This window comes from Tamandua tetradactyla, chromosome 1 (genome assembly GCF_023851605.1).
Source record: "Tamandua tetradactyla isolate mTamTet1 chromosome 1, mTamTet1.pri, whole genome shotgun sequence".
In the NCBI taxonomy this organism is placed as follows: Eukaryota; Metazoa; Chordata; class Mammalia; order Pilosa; family Myrmecophagidae; genus Tamandua; species Tamandua tetradactyla.
Window position 1 is genome coordinate 18844015 of NC_135327.1, and position 20902 is coordinate 18864916.

Below are 20902 nucleotides of genomic sequence, written 5' to 3' on the forward strand. Positions count from 1 at the left end.
TTTACAAAAACAAAACAAAAAAACAGCATCAGATAGGACCATTCTGGGCAGGATGGATCAAAACAAAAACAAGAACCCTTTATAATCATGTCTGAATACAAACAAAACCAAGAACACTGTACCCACCACAAAAAAAAAAAAAAAAAAGACCAACTATCCTCTTACCTTGGCTAATATGAGCGACCATTGCTTCTTTATCAGTTTCAACTTTCGCCTCACTTTGTTCTTCTCCCTTATTAGATAAGAATCATTAAAATATCCAATCATAAAATTACCCCACTTCCTGTCATAGAGAAGCATGTTTCCTCGACCCTCCCCCAAATTACCGAACATGCCCACAGAAAACCTTAAGAGTTCTTTCCAATAGCGTCTTCCTGAGAAGTTCGGCTATTCCTCATGGTATGTGTTCTCCCTCGTTCCAGGAAGACAATAAGCCCAACTTTGGTTGGTTTGAACAAAGTTGGTTTTGTTGGTATGTCTTCGTTTTGTTTGTATTCAGACATACAAACAAATATCGGGGTGTTCCTGGTGATCTTTAACTGGAGAGCAATGACAGTGGCAAGATCCACTCACAGTGTTCAAACACGGATTCGTAAACAAGTGCTTTGAGGCTTCCGGTTAGACTGTCTCGTACCACGCCGCTTCTCCTCAGGTGACGTTTTGGTTTCGATCTCCCAACTGGAAATCCAGCAGATAAGTTAAAATTTCTCACCAAGTAAAACCTATCGGTAAAGTGCGTGCCTCCAGCCCCAACTATGTTTAGTGTTTACTCAAACACTAAAACACAGCTCGGCTAAGATGACGGCAGTAGCGGGAAAACTAAAACCCCATAGACTTCATACTGAGTTTTAACCGCCGCCCTAACTCAGGCGGAAACAGTACCGAATTCACTCTACAAACAGTGAAGAACAGTGCAAATTCACTGCTATGCGAAAGGCTGAGATAACGTACACCGCAGGTAACACAGAACTTTCTGGCAACGGCTCTCGGGGTCACGCACGGAGTGCCTGGCGGCTACCGCACAAGCGCAAGCCTCTTCTAGGAGGACTACAAGTCCCGGCATGCCCGGCGCCGCGGCGTCGCCTAGTAACTCGCGCCAGCCGAGGCATGCTAGGTTGACTTTTCCGCGCGTCTGCACCTTGGTGGGCCCTGCGCAGGCGCACTTCCGGTGCTTGGGAGGAGGGGGTGGAGTGTCGTTCCCTTTCGCTGATGCAAGAACCTAGTGCGGTGGTGGGAGAGGTATCCGCAGGAGCAACATTGGCGCTGGGGCTTGAGGCTCGTCTGTCCAACTTCCCGTCTGTGACGATCCCACTCGAGCAGCAGCCATGTCCGGGGACGAGGTGAGGACCCGAGCCCAGCGCCAGGACGAAGGACTGAGGGGGGGAGCCAGATCCATCCCAGTGTGGGAGACCGAGCCTGCGGCCTAGTGTACGGCCGCCGCCATGTGGGGCAGCTGGGCCTAAGCCTGCCCACAGCGGCAGAGCCGGCGAGGACTCCGGAGCCACGGGCTTGGCCGCACCCACGTTCAGGGTGGTGGCGCTGAGGCCGGCGTCTTCCCTGTGGCCGGCGTTTCCGGAATGGAGAGCACACACTGAGCCGCCCGCCCTAGAGGGGGCCGGAATGACCGGCTAAAGCCCCGACTGAACGAGCTTGGGCCTGGCGACCCCTGCATGCCTTTACTTCTGCCCTCGTTAGGCGCCGGAGTTGAGGAGAGACGCCTCTGTTGGCTCCAGCGGGAGCGCCCTTGTTAGAAACTTTGTAGACTGGTTTGTCCGGGCCGGTATCCCGCTCTTGTTCTCATTTCAATTATTAATTCTTAAAATGACAAGGGGGAGAACATAAAGGAGAAAAAAACCCTCAAAGAGCGACTGACTTGCCCGGAAAGGTTCTTTGCCCCTGAACTTTTCTTATCAGAAAACTCAGCGACGTGAACGGGAAGTTGGGGATTAGAGGCTGGCTGATCCTTTCCTGCCATCGTGCTTGTACCTCAGAGAATTTCCCTAAACACTTTGCTAGATTTATTCCAGTTCATGTAAAAACAAACGGCTTTAATATAAATATAAGTGCTATAAGTAGGTATTGACTAAATCTGGAGGTAGAGCTCCTGCTTACCGGTGAACACCATCCCCCCCCCAAAAAAAGAGCCCATAAAGAATATATACTTCTAGAAATATTTAAGTGCTTGTCCTATAGGGCCTAGGGAGGAGGAAGACAGATTTCGAGATTTCCTAGAGACTTGGCTTTTGAAGTACGCTTTGAACGATTTCCTTGGGCAGCAGAAAGACTTCAAAGGGTGAAGGAGTGGTTTAGAAAGGTAAAAAAAAAAAAAAAGTGCTCAAAAAGTGGAGCATTCTCTAATTTGACAAAGAATTAAGGAGTAAAGGCTTGAAATTAGGTTGTGGCTATATCATGGAGGGTTTTGAAACCAAGTTAAGGAACTTGGATTTAACTCTGAAGGGGACTTGTCTCGCATTTGGTTCTTGCAACAACTTTGTTAGATGGGTGTATTATGCCCACTTTAAAGATGAGAAAATTATGGCTTAGAGAGGTTATAATGCCGTGATCAAATAATAAGTGACTGAACCAATAATAGAATTCCAAATCTATGTAATATTATTGCCTCCATCTGGATGACTAGGAGGCTCTCACTAGCTTTGGAGAGAAACTGAGCTACTGAATGAGGTGAGAATCTAAATGAGGTAGGTGGGTAAATAATGGTTCTTTCTTGGTGGTGGTGGTAGGCATTGTTCTGGATTACTGTATTTCAGAAGTTTTGAGAGTTGGCAGTGTTTCACAGATGTTTTGTTTGTATTAATTTTTCAAGCTTTTCATAGAGAGCATTTAGCAAATGTAGTGCTTATGCAATGCAAGATACTGTGGGGTCCTATTCTGTGTATGGTTCAGATGGTAGAGCATTTGAGGTTTAAGGGGGGTAGGATATAACTAATGCAAGGCAGAACTTGCTTGTTTCTACAAGAGGAAGAAATAAATAAGGCCATTAACATAGCGATTTTCATGACTGAAGAGATCATTTCTAACAGTGGTATCAGATTTTGGAGGGATTAAAATATGAATGCACTGTTGATGGGTGAACAGGATTTTGACAAGTAGAGATGGAAAAAGAAGCAGAGGACTGACTGTAGAACCAGTTGAGTAAAGTAGTATCCTTGAAATATGAATGCTACCTAATGGGGGGGGGAATCCCTTCCTAATCAGCAGGCATTTAGTATTTTTCAGACCATTTTTTAAAGTGCTGTCAATATCTAAGTATTGTTTACCATAGCCCCTTTCACAAGATGTTAGAACATCTAATTTTGACACAATATGGATTCATTAGTATGGTACAAGTGCAAAAGAAACTTTAAACTTAAAAAATTTCTGGTTAAAAGTGGAATGTGGTTATTATGAAGTTTATAAAACACAGAAGAATACAAAGAGGAAAAAAGAATATCCCAGAATCCTATCACCCAGAGTTGACAACACTGTTAGCATTTGTTCTCCTTTCTTGAAAGAATGGAGATCAATGCCTTGCCTCTCTGGGTTCTTTTGTAACTTACATCCACTTTCTGGGTGTGGCATAGCCATAAAACGGATATCTTGGGTAAGATTTAGTAGGTGGGAGTAGGCTTCCAGTTTTATGAAGCACTTCAATTTATTGTTGAAGTCATTTCATTGTATCCTTTTCCTCACCTTCTCCAACACAAGAAAACACAAGTGATTCTATGGTTTTCTGTAATAGTTGCACTGTCAGCAACTATTTACTTCTCAAATCCAAACTAGTCTTATAATCAGAACATTTGGGATATAGTCAGCTTTAGTCAAGACTAATATGACTTTGTGACTTTGGACAAGTCTACCTCAGGCACTGCTTTGTGATACCTGGTTTCCTTATTTTTAAACTCCTCTTTGCATGGCTGGTGTGAATAAACAGGCTATGGGTTATATGTTAATTATCTAGTACATTGGAGGTGGTAATTGAGAAATGTTAATTAGTTCCGTGTATGATTCCTATATGTTTAGTAACTTTTGCTAGGCTACAGCCAAACTGCTTCCCTGTAAACCCAAATTCGAATGTTTTTCAAGGAATAAGACAGGCAATGTTAGGTTGTCCTCCCTCACCTTGTCTTATTGAATAACTGCTAACTGGCAATTAATACTCCAGGGAACTTGATTCTTGAAAAAATGTAATAAATAAATTGTAAGCCCTGCCAGACGACCACATTTATAGTGCCTGGAGTGCTGTCCATCCTTTTGCCAAGTCGTCCTGTTTCAGGAATAAGGAACAGACTGCAGCATTCCATGTTGGGTGACCCAAGGCCTAGCAGGTCAGCAGTAATGAGTCAACTTCCTCTTAGAGGAATGTTTTAAATTCGTTGGATAATGTTCTTCAGATAGACCACATTTGAGAATTATTCATTTATGCAGTTAGATCCTTGTTAAGGTAGGGAAGAATAACTTTGAAATAAGGCTGTGTAAATATCCAGAATGCTTTGAGGATATTTCTGAATTGGGTGAGGACAATAACTACTTAAATTTATTACAGACTATATAGTTTGGTTTCAATGTAGCTTTGTTTCATTAATATAGTTGGAACATAAAGAAATTTAAGTTAATTATATAACCAATTTGGGGGGTTTTTTTTTTTTTTTTTTAGAGTTTCATGTATGTCTTAGGAATTAGACCTAAACTGATGAAATTTCAGTGACAGAAATCAAGAGAAACCATGCTTTGTGAATTGTAAGACATTAGATAAATATGATGCTAATTGCTAACACTTAATTGAGTACCTGTGTCTTCAGCCTGTGCAGAGTGGTTTACATTTATTTACTCTTTTTTATCCTCTTAATAACTTTGTGAGGTTGGTTTTGGTTCTGCTATTGATGCCTGCTTAACACATGAGGCACAGAAAGGGATAGAACTTAGGTAACACAAGAGCCACAGTCAGGATTTGAATATAGTCTGGTGGGCAGAACCTGTGCAAAATGAGAAATTTAAGCATGGTAGGATGTGGACAAAGATTGATAAGAGACTGAGAAAAAAATTAGTTGGGATTTGAATCAAATTCTGTTTGACTTAAAAATCTTTGCTGTTTCCACTGGGCTTCTGCCCTATATGTTTAAAATAATAAGTATCTGTTTTTTTTTAAAGTGATCGGGACAGTCTCAAGTTATAAATTAGATTTTTACTTGTTCTAAAGTGGACATTAGATAAAAAAATAACCTAAGACAACTTTTAAGGTTTTCCCAGAAACAAAAAGAAAGTGTTGTATAGAAGTTTTTTTCTTAGGGATTTGCTATACGAGGGGTTGCTGATTTATTTCCTGAAAGGCTTGTCTGAATTTAAGGATTTCATATATATATATATGAAATTTCATATATATGAAAATATATCCTTAAATATATATATTTTAGTCAGAACAAGTCTTTTGGTGTAACAACCCTGGGTCATGAGCTTTGAATAAAAATTGACAACCTTCCTAGGCTTTGGTATTCTCATCAGTAAAATTATGAGGGGCTTCGTGCACGTAATTACAAAGCTTCCCTCCCAGAATTCCATGATTTATAACCTCTCCAAATTTGCTCATGAAACTAAATGTAACATTGCTGTTTCTTGTGATACCTTACAAATTTGAAAGGTATTTGCATGTTTCAGACACAAATCCAAAATTGGATGGACAGTTTTTGTTTTTTCTGTAAGTCTTTAAGTGATCTGGCTTCCATCTTGTTTCTCCAAACTCATTTCCTGCTCTTTTTGCTACACTGACTTCCTGGCTGTTCTTTGAACACATCAAGCACACTCCAGTTTCAGGGTCTACCTTTTTATTTGCTCTGCCTGGAATGTTCTTTCCTCATATATATATATATGGCTCACTCTCCAGATCTTTATTCAAACGTCACCTCAGCAGTAGAACCTTCCCTGAACCCCCTATATAAAAGAGCACACCCACCCTAGTAACTTTTATTCTGCTTTATTTTCCTTTACAGTGCTCTTCATAAGAATATTGTATTATGTCTGAGTTTCCCTCTCCTCCCCTAGAGCCCTCAAGCCCTGCACTAATAAATAACATGAATGTGGGGGGGGGGGGGCAGGATAAGAGCATGCCTTCTGAGGATACAGTATCTTTGGAATGTGAGCATCTCTAAAGACAATCACTGAATTTTACCCCCTTTTTCTTTTAAACAGATGATTTTTGATCCTACTATGAGCAAGAAGAAAAAAAAGAAGAAGAAGCCCTTTATGTTAGATGAGGAAGGAGATGCCCAGACAGAAGAAACCCAACCCTCAGAAACAAAAGAAGTGGAGCCAGAGCCAACTGAGGACAAAGATGTGGAAGCTGATGAAGAGGACAGTAGGAAAAAGGGTGAGTGGTTGACGTGAGAGGGTCATTGTCCTGGGGTACCTGGTACTCTTCCACTAGTGTTTCAGATTATGTGCATGCAGTCACTTATCATCCCAGTAGGGCTGTTTCCATGACAGCAAGGGCATTGGAAACTGTGTGTGCACTGGACCTTGCTAGATTTCTTACGGCTTCTTCTAGGTAAATTCCCACTGAACTTAAAAGTTGTAGATATGATGAAATTTCTTCATCTCAGGGCTGGTTTTCCAGTCTTACCTGCCAAATAACTTCTCTCACTTTAATGCTGATTTTATGAGCGTAGGCAGGAAATACTAAGACAGGGATAGGTAGTTTGGTGTCTGAACAGGTCCAAAAATACATCAAAGAGGTTTAAATTATAGGCTAAAATGTTTGGGGTTAGGCATTAGCTTTATTCTTTTTACTCATCTTCAGCTTTACTCTTGTGCTCTAATATAGACACATTTTGAGTATTTGAGAAAAAATAAATGATTCAGTAAATATAATTAATAATGTTTGTTGAATATGAGACACTGCTGGGGATAGAGAGAACTAATATTCAATGCATCTATCATGAGCTAAGCATCTTGTACATACTCAAAACAAACTTGCAGGGAGTATCATTCCTGTTCTAACAAGACAAAATTAAATCATAATTGCTTTTTGAAAAACATTGTAGCAGACAGATCCTGAAACATTCTTATGTACAACAGGACAGTAAATGGAAAACAGTTGAAAAGAACTGATTATTGTGGCTAAAATTTCATTGATATTCATAGTTACTGTATAGCCTTATTTTAATGAATCTGATATAATTGATAAGGGCTTTCATTAATTGAATAATTCAGTAAATTGCTGAATTAGGCACTAGGGATTTAAGTGAATAAGGCTTTACACCTCAGTATCTAGTAAGGAGACAGACAAGTAAGCCAATAATAAGTAACTTAGTTGTGATGGGTACAAGGTACTATCCAAGCAACTTGTAGGGGCCCTAACCCAGGTGCGGGGAAGAGGACTGAAACTTACAGAAGGCTTTTGGTAGAAGTGACTTCTGACCAAGATTTTGTAAAATGCAGTAATAAGACCTGTGTGGGAAGAGCCCATGTGAAGGCCTAGAAGTAAAGATCACCCTGCATTTATAATTGGAAGCACTTCACTTGGGCTTGTACCGGTAGTTCAGGTGGAGGTTCGGGGATAGGGGTGAAGGGCTAGGCAGAAGTGGAGAGATAAAGCTGAAGAGTTGGAAATTGTGTTAGGGCCCTGACCTTTGTCCTGTGAGCATTGTTGAGCCATTGAAGATTTTTAAAGCAAGGAAATGATAAGCTAGGTATACTAAAATAATCCCAACATGGTCACTTAACCAGATTTTCCCTACAAAGTTTTGAATTGAAATGCCATTAAGTTTTTCAGAACCATTAACCTTTGTGGTTATAGAGGGACTATTGTATTAATACCTGATCTCTCTTCTATTGGCTTGAATAATAGCTTCAGCCTGTCGGTTTAACTCATAATTTGCTGCTTTGCCTTCTGCTGGTTGTTGTAAATAATTGTTAATCCGTGATCTACCTTTTTAGATGCATCTGATGATCTAGATGACTTGAATTTTTTTAATCAAAAGAAAAAGAAGAAAAAAACAAAAAAGATATTTGATATTGATGAAGCTGAAGAAGGTGTAAAGGTAGTATTAAACATCTGTTGCTTTCTTGTTGAAGGTAAAATTTGACCTCTTGAAAGTTGGCTAATGGCTGATGTGTTTTACTTTTTGTCTCTTCTCTTGCTAGAGCTTTGTTATTAATCGCTTAATCACAACTTATATAGGTTGTTTTCTTTGGAGTGAGTCTACGTATTAAAGGAATTATGATTTAAGAAATGTCAATTTATAAATAAATTTTTTTAAAAATGTCAATTTAGGTCATATCTACTGTAATGTGTGCCATCAACAGGATCACAAAATGCTCCTTGTCCTTAATCATTCTGAGATTGTTTGGCCCGAGTAGAGATATTTCTGAATGAGAAACCCTGTGGAGCAAATACTTCTCTGATTTTTTCGGTTTAACTTTTGGTAGTATGTTAAATGTATACAGACTTAGGGGCGTACCCCTGAGCAGCAAAGAATGAACCCCAGCCTCTGCCAGTTGGTGGCTGATGTGTGGCTATAGTCAAACCAGAGCACTCAGGCCCATTTTATGGAGTTCTGTGATCCTGAAGGGAGTTTAGATCCTGCAGTTGTCTTGACTTATTACTGGATTGGTTTCCAATACAAATATCTCAAAGTTATTATTTTACCTGCTATTACAGTTATTTTAGCTCAGAGATAATCCAGAGTCCTTAAAAACAAGATGATTTTACCTGGATTCATCTTGTTCTCTCCTTGCTTGAGGACTCTTCTCTTTATGCTATTGTAGGGAAGTGAGGTAGATAAATGCTCAGATAATACAAACAAATGGAGTTAAAGTTTACCTGCAAACAAGGTGACACATCAGGTATATGCCACAGAAAGTCTTGATTAACAAGGCAATTTTTGTTGATAATTATTGATTTCTTTATTAGCTTTTATCTTGAAGAATCACTTTATAAGCTCTACTCTTATTATAATTTTTCTCTATTGAAAATTGCTATTGGTAATTTTTCTCTGTTGAAAAGTGCTTTTAAAGTTATAACATAAAGATATAATGTTAACTTGAAGCTGAAATGTTTTTGAAGTCTAGGGTAATTCTCCCATCATAAGTTTTTTTTATATAGTTTACCTGTATGGAAAACCCTGAAAAACCACTTATTCCTATTCTTTGCCTTTAGCTGTATCTTGGCTGCAGTTTGCAAGTATATCATTTTGGGATAGTATAGAATTAGAAGTTGGCTATTGTGTGCTAGTTTATATTCAGCATCTCTAAGTTTCTCCTTTATCTTAGATACAAGGTCAGGGTTTGATTTCCTGTCTATGTGGTACATATATGGACAGGTTGGTCTTTAATGGCCGAACCAGCACCCAAACTACACAGCTGGGTTTGGGATTCCAAGTCTTCAGTTACTCCCACTCATTCCAACTTTTCTCTTATTCCTGCTGATAAGATTTCTGAAATTCCTGTAGCCTTTGTCACAGTAATTCAGGATGCAGGCACACACACAAAACAGATGTTAATTGATAGGTAATGTTGACAGTGCACTTTGGGGCAGGGAGTAAGATAAGCCAGTGAGAGGAGGGAGAAAATAAAAGGCTGAATATGGAGATTGGCTCTTTCTGGTCTTCTAGGGTATTTTATGACTCATTAGAAGGCTGTGATAAGCTCTGTTTTAAAGTACTCCGGAATCTCATACCTGCTGAAGATTATTAATGAGGTGATTTAAGAATCTTTTAAAGTTTTCCAAGGGATTCTGACTGCTTAGTTTGGGAACATGGAAAATAACTATAATAAGAGGCTGAGGCTGAAGAAGAAAAGAAGGGATAGTAGAGAATAGATAGATTCCACAAAAGTGTCCTGAGGGATTTCCATGCTAAATGTCAAAGAGTGTCTCATACCTGTGATAAATATTTCTAATCTGTAACTTCAGTTTTGCAGATTTTATTTTTTCCTCCAACATGTTACCACCTATGTTGTTTTTTAAAAGAATAAACCCAGTATCAATATGGTGAGTCTCGTCTCAATTTTCTTAGGATCTAAAGATTGAAAGTGATATTCAAGAACCAGCTGAACCAGAAGACGACCTTGACATTATGCTTGGCAATAAAAAGAAGAAAAAGAAAAATGTCAAGTTCCCAGATGAGGATGAAATACTAGAGAAAGATGAAGGTAATATTGGGGGACTCAACAGCTCATTTCTAGGTTATTCAGGCCTTGGACTAGTTTCCTTGATGCGGGCTCCTTTTTTATTCTTTCCTGCTCCTCTTCCCACTGCCCGATAATAGAAGATGAAAGGAAAATGGCATTTTACTTGATAGTGATGATTAGAGATTTCATTGGGGAAGAATTTGGCAATTATGATTACATTAAAAACCTATAAACTCTGGAGGGGTGGACTCCAGGGCTGTTGTGCTTGCAGAGCCCAGTACAAGTTAAGGGAGCTGGAGACATGGCAGGTCAGGCAATTAATTAGAAAGTGTCTTCCCATCTTTGACCAAGTTTTGGTTTAAAGGAGTGCAGCCAGAACTGTAACCAAAGGAGGCATTATGTTTCCAGAAAAATCTTCAGGAAAAATATTAGATGGTGACATTTTTGAGAAGTATGTAGACTGAAATAAACGACTATTGAAATGGCATCAGGTGAAGTTCTGAAATCTTCCATTATGACTAAAACCAAAGGAGCAACTTCTATCTCTGTCTCCTGGCAGAAGGAAAGTAGGAATTAGTGAAGCCAATCCTAGGCTTTTAAACTTCTGCTCAATCATGGCATGTGTCCTGCTCATTCACATCCCTCTGGCTAAAATAAATCGCATTGCCAAGGTGTCAGAGGGATGAGAAGTTACTCTTCCTTTGAGAGAGACACTGTAAAACACATCAATGAATGAGGATGTGTAATCGTATTGTAAAGACAGAATAACTGGAAAATAATATACAGCCCACCATCTTACAGGAAAGAATGTAGAAAGAACAAAGGAGAACTTCCTGAAACTATAAACAAGAGCCATGACCAACCCCAAGGATATGCACATTTTATTTTTCAATTTGGTGGATAATGCCAAATTTCCTCTACGTATGTTGCAATACTTTACTTTCTCACCAAAATTCATTTAAGGACCTTTGCCACCCTGGCACTGTCAGGCTTGTTAAATTTTACCAGTTTAATTGGTTGGAAAAATATTTCATCACTCTCAATTTATTTGTTGATGAGAGAATCTGAACATTTTACATGTTTGCTGGTCATTTATTATACTATTTACTGCACTACCTGTTAAGAAGAATGCAATTTTAGTATGAGCAAGGAACTTAGCCAAGCTATTGCTATTCTTGGTTATCTGATTATGGTCAGAATTGAGGCTTATCTAATGTGATTGAGGCCATATGAAAAGTTTATAAAAGGGTTTTGAACATAGAAATTATGTTTGACACAGCATATGTTAGGATTTATTCTCTCTTTTCAAAATGTTTCTAAATATCAAAGACTTACCTAGTAGAAATGGAAGTAAATTTCTTGGAAGGAAGACTAGGTTCTATAGACTGTCAAATCATGGGCCTGTAATAACATTCTTGACCTCTGAATTGTGAGGAAGAGCTTCCTGTTCTTGGGGATATTATAATACCTGTCTCCTATGACTGAGAAAATACAAAAAATTCTGCAGCATTCTGCCCAGCATTCCTCCATACAGTTTCCCCTAGAATGTTTCCCAGACTATATCCCATATAATACTGATTTATTTAAGTATCACAAGGAAAAAAGTGATGGTGTAAGAAGTTGAGGATGGTAGCACAACATTGTAAATGTAATTAATAGCCCTGAAATATATATTTGAATATGGTTGTTGCAACCTAGATCTTGAAGGGCCCGGGTCAGCGCAGCCCCAAGACCAAAGAACAAATTAACCATGGAGTCAGATTTGAGTTGTATTAGGATTTATAAACGGGAGATTTTTTTGGTGATAGACATCTAGATAATGCAAGTCAGCGCTCTGCAAATGCGGGGAGTGCAAGGGGCAGCTTATAACAGTTTAGGACAAGGACATTCTGTAAGGTATGAGAACAGGGTTCCAGGGGTTTGGAGATTTGTTATTAACATGTCAGGGCATGTTAATAACATGTTTTAATGCTTTACAAGATAAGTGGTTTACAGTACTATCTGTATATTCTTTTCTCCTTGAGGAAGTCACTTGACCATTAACTTCTGTCCCAGTCACATAGGCAGCTGTGTGCAGCAGCTTATTCTTAATGTAGAGGGGGAGCCTGGGCCCTGGGTCTCCACAGTGGTTAAAGAGAAATTTTGCATTGTATATGTGGTACTAGAATTAAAAAACAAACAAACAAAAAAAAACCATAGTACTGTACAACACAGTGAATCCTAAGGTGAACCATAGCTAGTGTTACTATAAAAATATTCTTTTATCAATTGCAACAAATGTACCATACTAATGCAAGATGTTAATAACAGGGTGGTATATGAGAACTCTGTTTTATGCATGGTTGTTCTGTAAACCTACACTTCTTTTAATAAAAAAAAAATTTCTGAAATTCTGTGTAGTGGATCCTTCCCTCAAAGTTGATTTGCTAGCTGTATAATTTTGGCAAGTTTTGCTCTCTGTGGCTTTGATTCTTCATATGAAAAATAATAGCACCCACCCCATAGAGTCCTTACGAATATAAAGTTGATATATTCGTTAAGTACTGACTGTTTATGACTGTTATTTTTATGATTGGTATGGTAGTATTTAAAGGCTCTGAAAAACTGCAGTAAATAAACATGTTTGTCTCAAAAAAATCTAATTCAGAAAACTTCAGAAAATTATGGTAACTGAATTTTAAATGTTTTTTTTTTTTGGTAAGGTTTTTACATGTTTTGTTAAAAGTGTGGTTTTATTCTGTGTTTTAGGGTCTTTGGAAAACTTTAATATAATTGGCAGATGGGTTTTTATGGATATGGATGTTGAAGTGGTTCAAAAGTTTCCTCTAATGATCCTTATGCATTATTTTATCTTGTGTTAAATCAAGAAACATTTCAGTGTGTCTGTTGACAAAAATTCCTAATTAGAGCAGTCTCTAATAAGGGTCTTTTATGAAAGTCATAACATCCTGTCTTTAAGAAAAAAAGGAATGTTTGTGAGCCCTGGTACCTTTATGCTTTAGGAGATTGTGAATGCAGTTATGGGAGTGAAGGTAGCTGTCTTGGAGGCTTTCATTTCTCTGTATCTGCTCCTTCCTTTCTATTTTTTGTTGCTATAGCAGGGCCCATCCCACATTCTTACAGTCTTTGTTATCTGCAGCTTTAGAAGATGAAGAGAGCAAAAAAGATGATGGTATCTCATTCAGTAACCAGACAGGCCCTGCTTGGGCTGGATCAGAAAGAGACTATACATATGAGGAGGTAAGACAAATTCTCTTGTTTAAACGGGTTAAGCTTTTCATTAGAGTTCAAAGAAAAGTAAGATAAATGTTCCCCCTTCTCCCCCTAAACATCTCAATGGGGAAGGGCCATTGAAGTACAGATTAATGGTAAAACAGATCCAGAGAGGTCACACAGCTGGAGATTGTTTGGGCTTTCCAGAATCTTACTTTTCCACATATCACTTTCCCATAAAAGCAGAATTGGTAGGGATTTATTCATTCATTTAACTTTGGACATTGCATTGCTGCGCATTAATAATGCACTAGGACCTGGTTAGGGATAGGGATGGAGTCCTTGCCCTCAAACAGCTTCTAAAACATGAGATGATGCATATGTATATTTAGTAAAAAAGTTCAGTTTTCTCTGTTTAAAGTGAAAAGCAAAAATTGACTCGAATGCTATTGCAAAGAATGTGCTCTTTATCTCTATAGTTACTGAATCGAGTTTTCAACATCATGAGGGAAAAGAATCCAGATATGGTTGCTGGAGAGAAAAGGAAATTTGTCATGAAACCTCCACAGGTTGTCCGAGTAGGAACCAAGAAAACTTCTTTTGTCAACTTTACAGATATCTGTAAACTGTAAGTTGATTACCAGTAAGGCTCCTTCCCAAATACCAGAGTCCCAGAGTTTTAAGTGTGTTAAATATCCCAACAGAACCTTATTGCGAAAAAAAAAAAAGAGAGAATGCATTGGTATAGGGGTTGGATTGAAGGATGTTACAGTTCTTTCTTGTCTGTCAGTTCTTTTGATTTAAATTTCCAACACTCGTTTACTCCGGGCACCTAGAGGTCAGAAAAGTTCATTCAGTGGTGACCAATGAGAGTGAATCATGAGGGGGCTGAATATAGTACTCCAGCAGGAACCTGTTTCCTTATATTTTCACCAACATTTGGGAGAAGATACCTTTGTTATTATAATACCTACTTTTTTTCCGACTTTGGGAACAGTCACTTTATTAATTAATTTAATATGATTATTAAAAATAATCATAGCAGACACCTTAGTTCATCCTTCTAATAAGCCTATTTATCTGGTCTTCCCTGTTGCCAGCATCTCCCCCTTTAGAGATGGGTGATCTTTTTCTCCATTCCATCTCTGGGAGAAGATAATTTAAAGGGCTACAGGAAATTGCTTCTTTGAAGCATTTCCCAATAATAGAGAGCTCATGAATCAGTTCCTCCATACAGATATATTTACCAAGAGATCATGCAATCAAATAGTTATCTGTCAAGGCAATCCGCTTCTGATTTTGCCATAACCATGTTTATAGATCATTTCATTCACTGACTTTAGGTTCAGGTATCCCATTCAATAAATGGTTCCACAATTCTCAGCATGTTGATTGAGGCCTTGTCGAACTTAACAAAGGTGCCATTAAAGATTTGGCGAGGGCGAAGAAGCTGCAACACTTTTCGACCTTTGGGCTCACACCATTGATATTGATTCTGATGACAAATGCCAATTTGGGTTCTGCAGGTAGATATAAGTTACCAGCTTTTCTTGCCATTCTGGCCATTCACATCTTGGTTCTGTACATCTTCCTTGTGATAGTGCTTACCTTTTTCAGAAATAAGCTTCCTCCTTGCCTTTTGAAGCATCTTTTGTGCGAACGTCTTCCTCAAGCGCTTGATCTTCAGTTCAGCGAAATTCCTTTGCTTTTTCTTAAAGGTTTCTGGCATGGCTGGAACTTTCTCTTTGACATCCTCGATTCCAGTGGGAAAGAGGAAATTTAGTACCTGCTTTTTGAAATAGGTTCAAACAGTGCCAGAGTATATGGAATTTAAAATAAAAATGTTGAATTACATTACTGTCCGTTTTTTTAGTTTATATTAATTTTTTTTAATATAGACCTATCTTGTTCTCAAAAGCTATACCATATATCATAATTTAACCAGTTTCCAGTTTTTCCTCTATTGTAAGTGTTTTCTTGAAATATTCTTATTTATTTTCACATATTTTAAATGAGGCATTTCAAAAAGGAAATATTTAGGGATTAGCCTAGCAAACAACAAAGTACTCTTCACCTACATTTAGTATATATTGACATTTTTGAGACATTTGCTTTAGATCTTTTTATTTCTTTAAAAAAAGGTTTTATAGTTACAGTTAAGGCCATCTGTTTGTCTTTTTCTGATCCCTTTCCTCTTCCTTCCTAGAGGAAGACATGATCCCTTAAAGTTGCTATTTACCTTTCCTGTCCATGTTTCCAGACATTTACTTAAATGTTTTCATAAATAACATGTATTGTTTTATGGATATGAGTAAATTATATAACATATATATCCTTATTTCACTTCAGATGGACATTAGATAGAGAATGTTATAGGGGACATCCAGGTATATTTCATTTGATACTTAATTTCATCTCTAAAGTGTATATATTTTTTTAATCTGCAAGTGTTAGGTATAAATGACTTTTACCTCTCATGCTGACCATAAATCTTTTGATCTGAAATCTGGTTCAGTTATTCTTGAGGTTTTTTTTTTTTTTTTTAACATGGGCAGGCACCGGGAATCGAACCCAGGTCCTCGGGCATGACAGGCAAGCACTCTTACCTGCTGAGCCACCGTGGCCCGCCCTCTTGAGGTTTTTTTTTTTTAAAACTTCTCATCCCTTTGCCTTTTTTTTTTTAATCAGTTTTTCCTATTTTTATTTACATCTCTGGTAGATAGCTGAATCTCCCCTTTAAGTTTATCTAATAGCTAAATAATCACAGCTTGAAATAGTGAACCAGGTAAGGTTTGTAATATTTCACTTTCTTTCTTTTTAGATTGCATCGTCAGCCTAAACATCTCCTTGCATTTCTATTGGCTGAATTGGGTACAAGGTAAAAAAATGCATTCATATTTATACACTGTATTATTGGACATTTCATAAGAACTTCTCTTAACTTAAAAAGGATATGTAATATGCTTAGAAAACATTCACTTGATTATCAGAGGAACTTTTAGGCCAGAGAAGGGAGCTAAATTACTTCATTTCTGTGGAATGGCTTTTGGCTGCTTGGGAATAGATACAGAGCTGACAGCAGGCCTGCTAGTGAACCAAAGTGAGTACCAAAGGGCACTGCCATGTTTAGAGTTTCCAGTCACTGATGTGAACTCTCTTGGGTCTTTTTATGGAATATGAAATGTTTTCTGATTTCAGAGGAAGCCATTTTCTAAGTTAGAATGAATTTTTTTCCCTAAATTGGTAATAGGCTGTATTGTAGAAACCCAGTTTGTGAGTTGAGTGGCATAAGAGAATCCATTGAAAGGATCCATGATAAAATAGCTATTTCTCGGTCTACACTGTTTATCTACTAAAGGCATTGAGCCAGTTCATCCCTATTCAGGGAGGCTAGGATCCCAGGAGTTTGACCGCTACAGGTGTTGGGAAGCTGAATGGCCTTTTAAAAATAAGTAATGCAGACTTATGATAATGGCAGCTTACATATTGAGCACCTGTTTTGTGCCAGGCACTATGCCAAGCGTTCTGTTTGTACCATCTCAATCTTCACAACAATCCTGTTAGGTAGAAATTAGTATAATTTCCAGTCATATCAGATTTGGTAAAGGTTTGGTGAAGTGAAGTTGCAGGTGGTCACATTACCAGTTAGTGGCACAGTCAAGATACAAATTCAGGTCTTTCTTTCTCTGGAGGCTGAGCTCTTAAAAGGCTAAAAAGCTAGGTCTTACTGGTAGTACAGAGATAACCAAGGTGCTCTCTTGTTTTCTTCCTAACTCCCTGAAGTTCACAGTTGGTTGTATGAACCAACTCATACACTTGTAATTTGCCACACTTGCTGTGAGGTTAAAGAGTTATGGGGAAGTCATGTTTTAAATTTTTAACAGTCATTGTTTAACTTGTATAAACTTGAAGGAGCAAAAGCTAGCAATGTTTTTCCTACTTGTGAGAATAGTCTATATTTTTTATAGAGGTGTGGGGTAAATTATAGCAAACTGGCCAGTGAATTTATGGTCAGGTTAAATAGTATAGGGTTGTTGAGAAAATACAATTTATCCTGACAGACAGTAAATGAAAAAAAATTTTCTACATTAAGTAATGGAATCACCATAACCTGAAGATTAAGAGTTACCCCAGTTCATGGAGGATATTAAACCCTTGTAGTTCAAGGAGAATTCACAGGAGAGGTTCTTGCAAATGTTAGTTTTTATGATGATACAGAACAAATATAAATTTAACTCAATCTGGCTGAATTTTGTTTCACTCTGTAATTTTTAACAAATGAGAATGTCTTACTCAGAGATTGCTTTCTTAAAAGTGCTTGTCAACATCTTCACATATTTAGTGTACAATTCAGTGGCTTTGTTGTATATTCTGAGAGTTGGGCAACCATTACCACAATCAATTTAAGACATTTTCAGCTATACTTTTACCTGTGACTGAGTCAAAACATTTGGTGCTTAGGACTTAATTCATTTTCTTACAGGAAAAAATAATGTTAATGGAGATTTTTCCCCCCCCTTTCATAGTGGTTCTATAGATGGTAATAACCAACTTGTAATTAAAGGAAGATTTCAACAGAAACAGATAGAGAATGTCTTGAGAAGATATATCAGTAAGTCTAATTTATTATTTCACTCTGAAATGTTCTCATCGGGCTGCATTGTTTTGGGGGAGCCCTTTGTTGGTGGTTTATAATGAGGCTGGCCTTAAAACTGGGGAAAATGATAGAACGTGCCTTTTAGCCCTTGATGCAGGGGTGTGCGGTGAGATGGCTTGAATTTCCTAAGAAAGCCCAGTTGATTGAGGCTGCTGGTTGGTTCCAGGGCTTAAGACCAAGTCAGAGAAGCCCATCTGTGATTCAGACCTAGCCTGGTTCCTTTGTTACCTTCTTCATGACTTAAAACTGGCGTGTCTGTTCCCATTTTGGAGACCTACTAAGTTCCCCCCAACTGGCTTACCTGTTGATAAAGCCGGGAGTAGACAGCTGGCAACTTCCCTGCTTTATTGGGCATTTGGAGTCCCCTGCCGATGCCCACCCTTCCTTTTTCAGTGCCTGAAACATCATAGCAGAAGCTTGTTTCCTCATCCCTAGAATAGCTAAACTTCCCTGGTGTAGGTACCCAGGTAATCAATCTATTGCTTCAGTCTGAGTTAGTGGACTAAATGTATTTCAGAGGGAAGAAACCTCGGGCTCAGTGAAGTCCCCCAGGTAATGTCATGTGTTGCTTTTTCCACAGAGGAATACGTCACCTGCCACACGTGCCGATCACCAGACACAATCCTGCAGAAGGACACCCGACTCTATTTCTTACAGTGCGAAACTTGTCATTCTCGATGCTCTGTTGCCAGCATCAAAACTGGCTTCCAGGCGGTCACGGGCAAGCGAGCACAGCTCCGTGCCAAAGCTAACTAATTTGCTAATCGCCGCCGATTTTGCAAAGTATGTTATGGAGATTTGGCTGGACAGGTTTACAAGAGTGGATATACCATTTTATTAAAAACAAGATAGAAAAGCTGCCAAGTTCTTTGGCGTATGGTTGGTCGGTCTGTGAAATCCTTGCAAGATGCCGACGCTCAAGCTGTTGATATACTCGTTGCCTACTTTAACAACTGTCAGAGAAACGTGTGATGGGTAAGGAGGTGCTTTTTTAAAATCGTTCATAGACTTCTGTAAAATGCAAAATAAATTAAAGTTATTATAACAATGATTCTTTCAACTTGGCCTGTCCTTCGGTTTTCTTTTCTCTAATTATATTTGGTGAATTCAGCAAAGAGTTGGGTATCTGGACTTGGGTGAGGTCTCTATACCTGTCCCTAGAAACAGGCAGCTAGCTTCTCGTGAGTTAAAGTAGAGACTACTTCACATGAGAGTGGAGTTTGAGTCTGAGGTGTGGAAGAACTGCCTGTTTTCAGTGTCCAGGGGAATGATTACCTAATTTTTTTTTTTTTATGTTGAAGATTGTTGCTCCTGCCTCACTGCCAAGACCTACAAGCTGTTACCACATGAGTGCAAGGTACTAGGTACTCTCACTGAGAGGGTCTTGAAAGCATAGCCTCTAAGTGTCTTGTAACAAACACACTAAGAAAAACCTTAGTTGGGCTTTCCTGTTGACAAGGAAGTGATGTGGTTTGTGCAGACCAGGGGATGCTTCCGGTTACCAGTGGTGGTGTTAGAAGCAGCTTTTCTTTTTTCCACTTTGAAAAAGGCCTACCACAAATGCTTTTCTATTTTCTACATTACAACAACTTTAAATGTGACTATAAGAAACCAAGAGGCACTGCCTGTATGGTACTTTTGGAGACTACAGTTCTGCGCACTGAGGATTTAGCAGTCAGGGGTGTTTTTCCTTGGATCACGGGGGAAGATCATCTTGTCTGTGCCTTGCATGCACTTAATAGGATAAGGGCATATATACACAGCTCCTTGCTAGACTATTCCTAAGTAGCCCTGGGGCATTCACAAGGCCTTGAGTATTTTTGCCATGTTTTTTAATCACTGATGATTCATTTTCAAATATATACCAAGTGCCGTAGAACACTTTGGCCATGAAGCAGTGCAGGGAGGCTTCCCTCAACCTGGTCTTACTGAGGGGACGCCACGCTGGCTGAACTGTCACCTCTACCATGATGAATCCAACTGCTGTTTATGATCCACTTCCCTTGTGTCTATATCCACACAATCCTCGGTTTTACTCAACTACTCGATGGAATGCTGCAGGGAACCCAAGTTTCTGAAGGTATTTTGAGTTTGAAGAACAAGCTGTAATGTTGGATGTTGCAATTTGAATAAAGCAAGGAGCAGTATCTCTTACGTAATTAGCACTCTGTTGCTTTTATATGTATGTGTGTTTTATTTCTTAGTGGGTTCCTTATGGAAGGCATCAAACTTTACAACTTGGCAGGTTGCCAGAGTTATGTTGGAAATTGTCTTAGGAAACAGCATTGAGGGTCATTCTTCCTTAAGCCAAAAGACAACTCAGGGGAAAAAAAAAAGTTCCCCGGCTGCTTAAGGAAATATAAACATGCCATTATATTGCTAATCTTTAGAAAACTCTCTTGAATCCATATTCTACCACCCCATACCCCAACACCTCTAATTTACAGAAAAGCCTAAAAAGCTTTCCCCAAATACCCACATGGGTCACTCATACTTCTTCAGGCCCCTGCCCATGGTATTAAGATAGTTTACCCCCAGCTCACCAGGACATAAGCTCAGAGCAAAGATTTTGTTCACTCAAGTACTCCAACTTCCAAGAAGCAATGCCTAGCAAGTTGTAGGTTCTCCATAAATATTTGAGTGAGTGGACATCTTTCAAAGAGGTATAAAATACACAGAATTTTGTCAACTACCTCTGCCTTCCCTGCATTAATCTTGTAGGGTAAGTGTTCTGCAGAAACAAAAATACTGGGCTGGATGACTGGAAGTGCTGCCATGATATGTATTTGAGGCCCCAGCCCTGTAACCAGGTTACCCTGTCCATAGACTTCACCCTGGTAATGTTAAAGGTTTCACATTTGAAAAGAACGTTAGACTTTGCGGTAATTTTCTCTAGAAGCTAGGCTTTGT

General features: G+C 38.7%; 2 protein-coding genes and 1 long non-coding RNA gene across 26 annotated transcripts in view; 1 reads left to right on the forward strand and 2 right to left on the reverse strand.

Moving 5' to 3' along the window:
- The window catches only part of LOC143642507 (uncharacterized), a 145466-nt gene extending 144365 nt beyond the window's left edge, over nucleotides 1–1101 (reverse strand). For 7 of the 23 annotated variants that reach the window (XR_013155699.1, XR_013155698.1, XR_013155697.1 and 4 more), the window contains exons 1-3: nucleotides 952–1101; nucleotides 574–678; nucleotides 166–232 (exon numbers count right to left, since the gene is read on the reverse strand). This is a non-coding gene — a long non-coding RNA (uncharacterized LOC143642507). Of the gene's footprint in view, nucleotides 1–165; nucleotides 233–346 lie in introns of all 23 variants that reach the window. The other 16 variants (XR_013155712.1, XR_013155716.1, XR_013155721.1 and 13 more) reach the window with 8 other exon arrangements.
- A 46-nt stretch (nucleotides 1102–1147) lies between these two features.
- Nucleotides 1148–19052, forward strand: EIF2S2 (eukaryotic translation initiation factor 2 subunit beta). Its single transcript, XM_077110824.1, has 9 exons — nucleotides 1148–1340; nucleotides 6184–6361; nucleotides 7930–8033; nucleotides 10008–10143; nucleotides 13262–13362; nucleotides 13815–13963; nucleotides 16157–16213; nucleotides 17862–17947; nucleotides 18573–19052. The coding sequence occupies exons 1-9, from the start codon at nucleotides 1326–1328 to the stop codon at nucleotides 18746–18748; spliced, it is 1002 nt and encodes a 333-aa protein (XP_076966939.1). The 5' UTR covers nucleotides 1148–1325; the 3' UTR covers nucleotides 18749–19052.
- The window catches only part of RALY (RALY heterogeneous nuclear ribonucleoprotein), a 144104-nt gene continuing 135149 nt past the window's right edge, over nucleotides 11948–20902 (reverse strand). Inside the window, exon 10 of one of the 2 annotated variants that reach the window (XM_077110877.1) lies at nucleotides 11948–19003. The gene's annotated coding sequence lies outside the window, so the exon portion shown is untranslated. The remainder of the gene's footprint in view (nucleotides 19004–20902) is intronic. The other variant, XM_077110896.1, reaches the window with a different exon arrangement.

Excerpts from the sequence above, each read along its gene's own strand:
- EIF2S2 (XM_077110824.1), top strand. Across the intron at positions 8,034-10,007 it reads AAGCTGAAGAAGGTGTAAAG|GATCTAAAGATTGAAAGTGA; the intron begins GTAGTATTAAAC and ends CAATTTTCTTAG. Across the intron at positions 16,214-17,861 it reads TTGGCTGAATTGGGTACAAG|TGGTTCTATAGATGGTAATA; the intron begins GTAAAAAAATGC and ends CCCCTTTCATAG.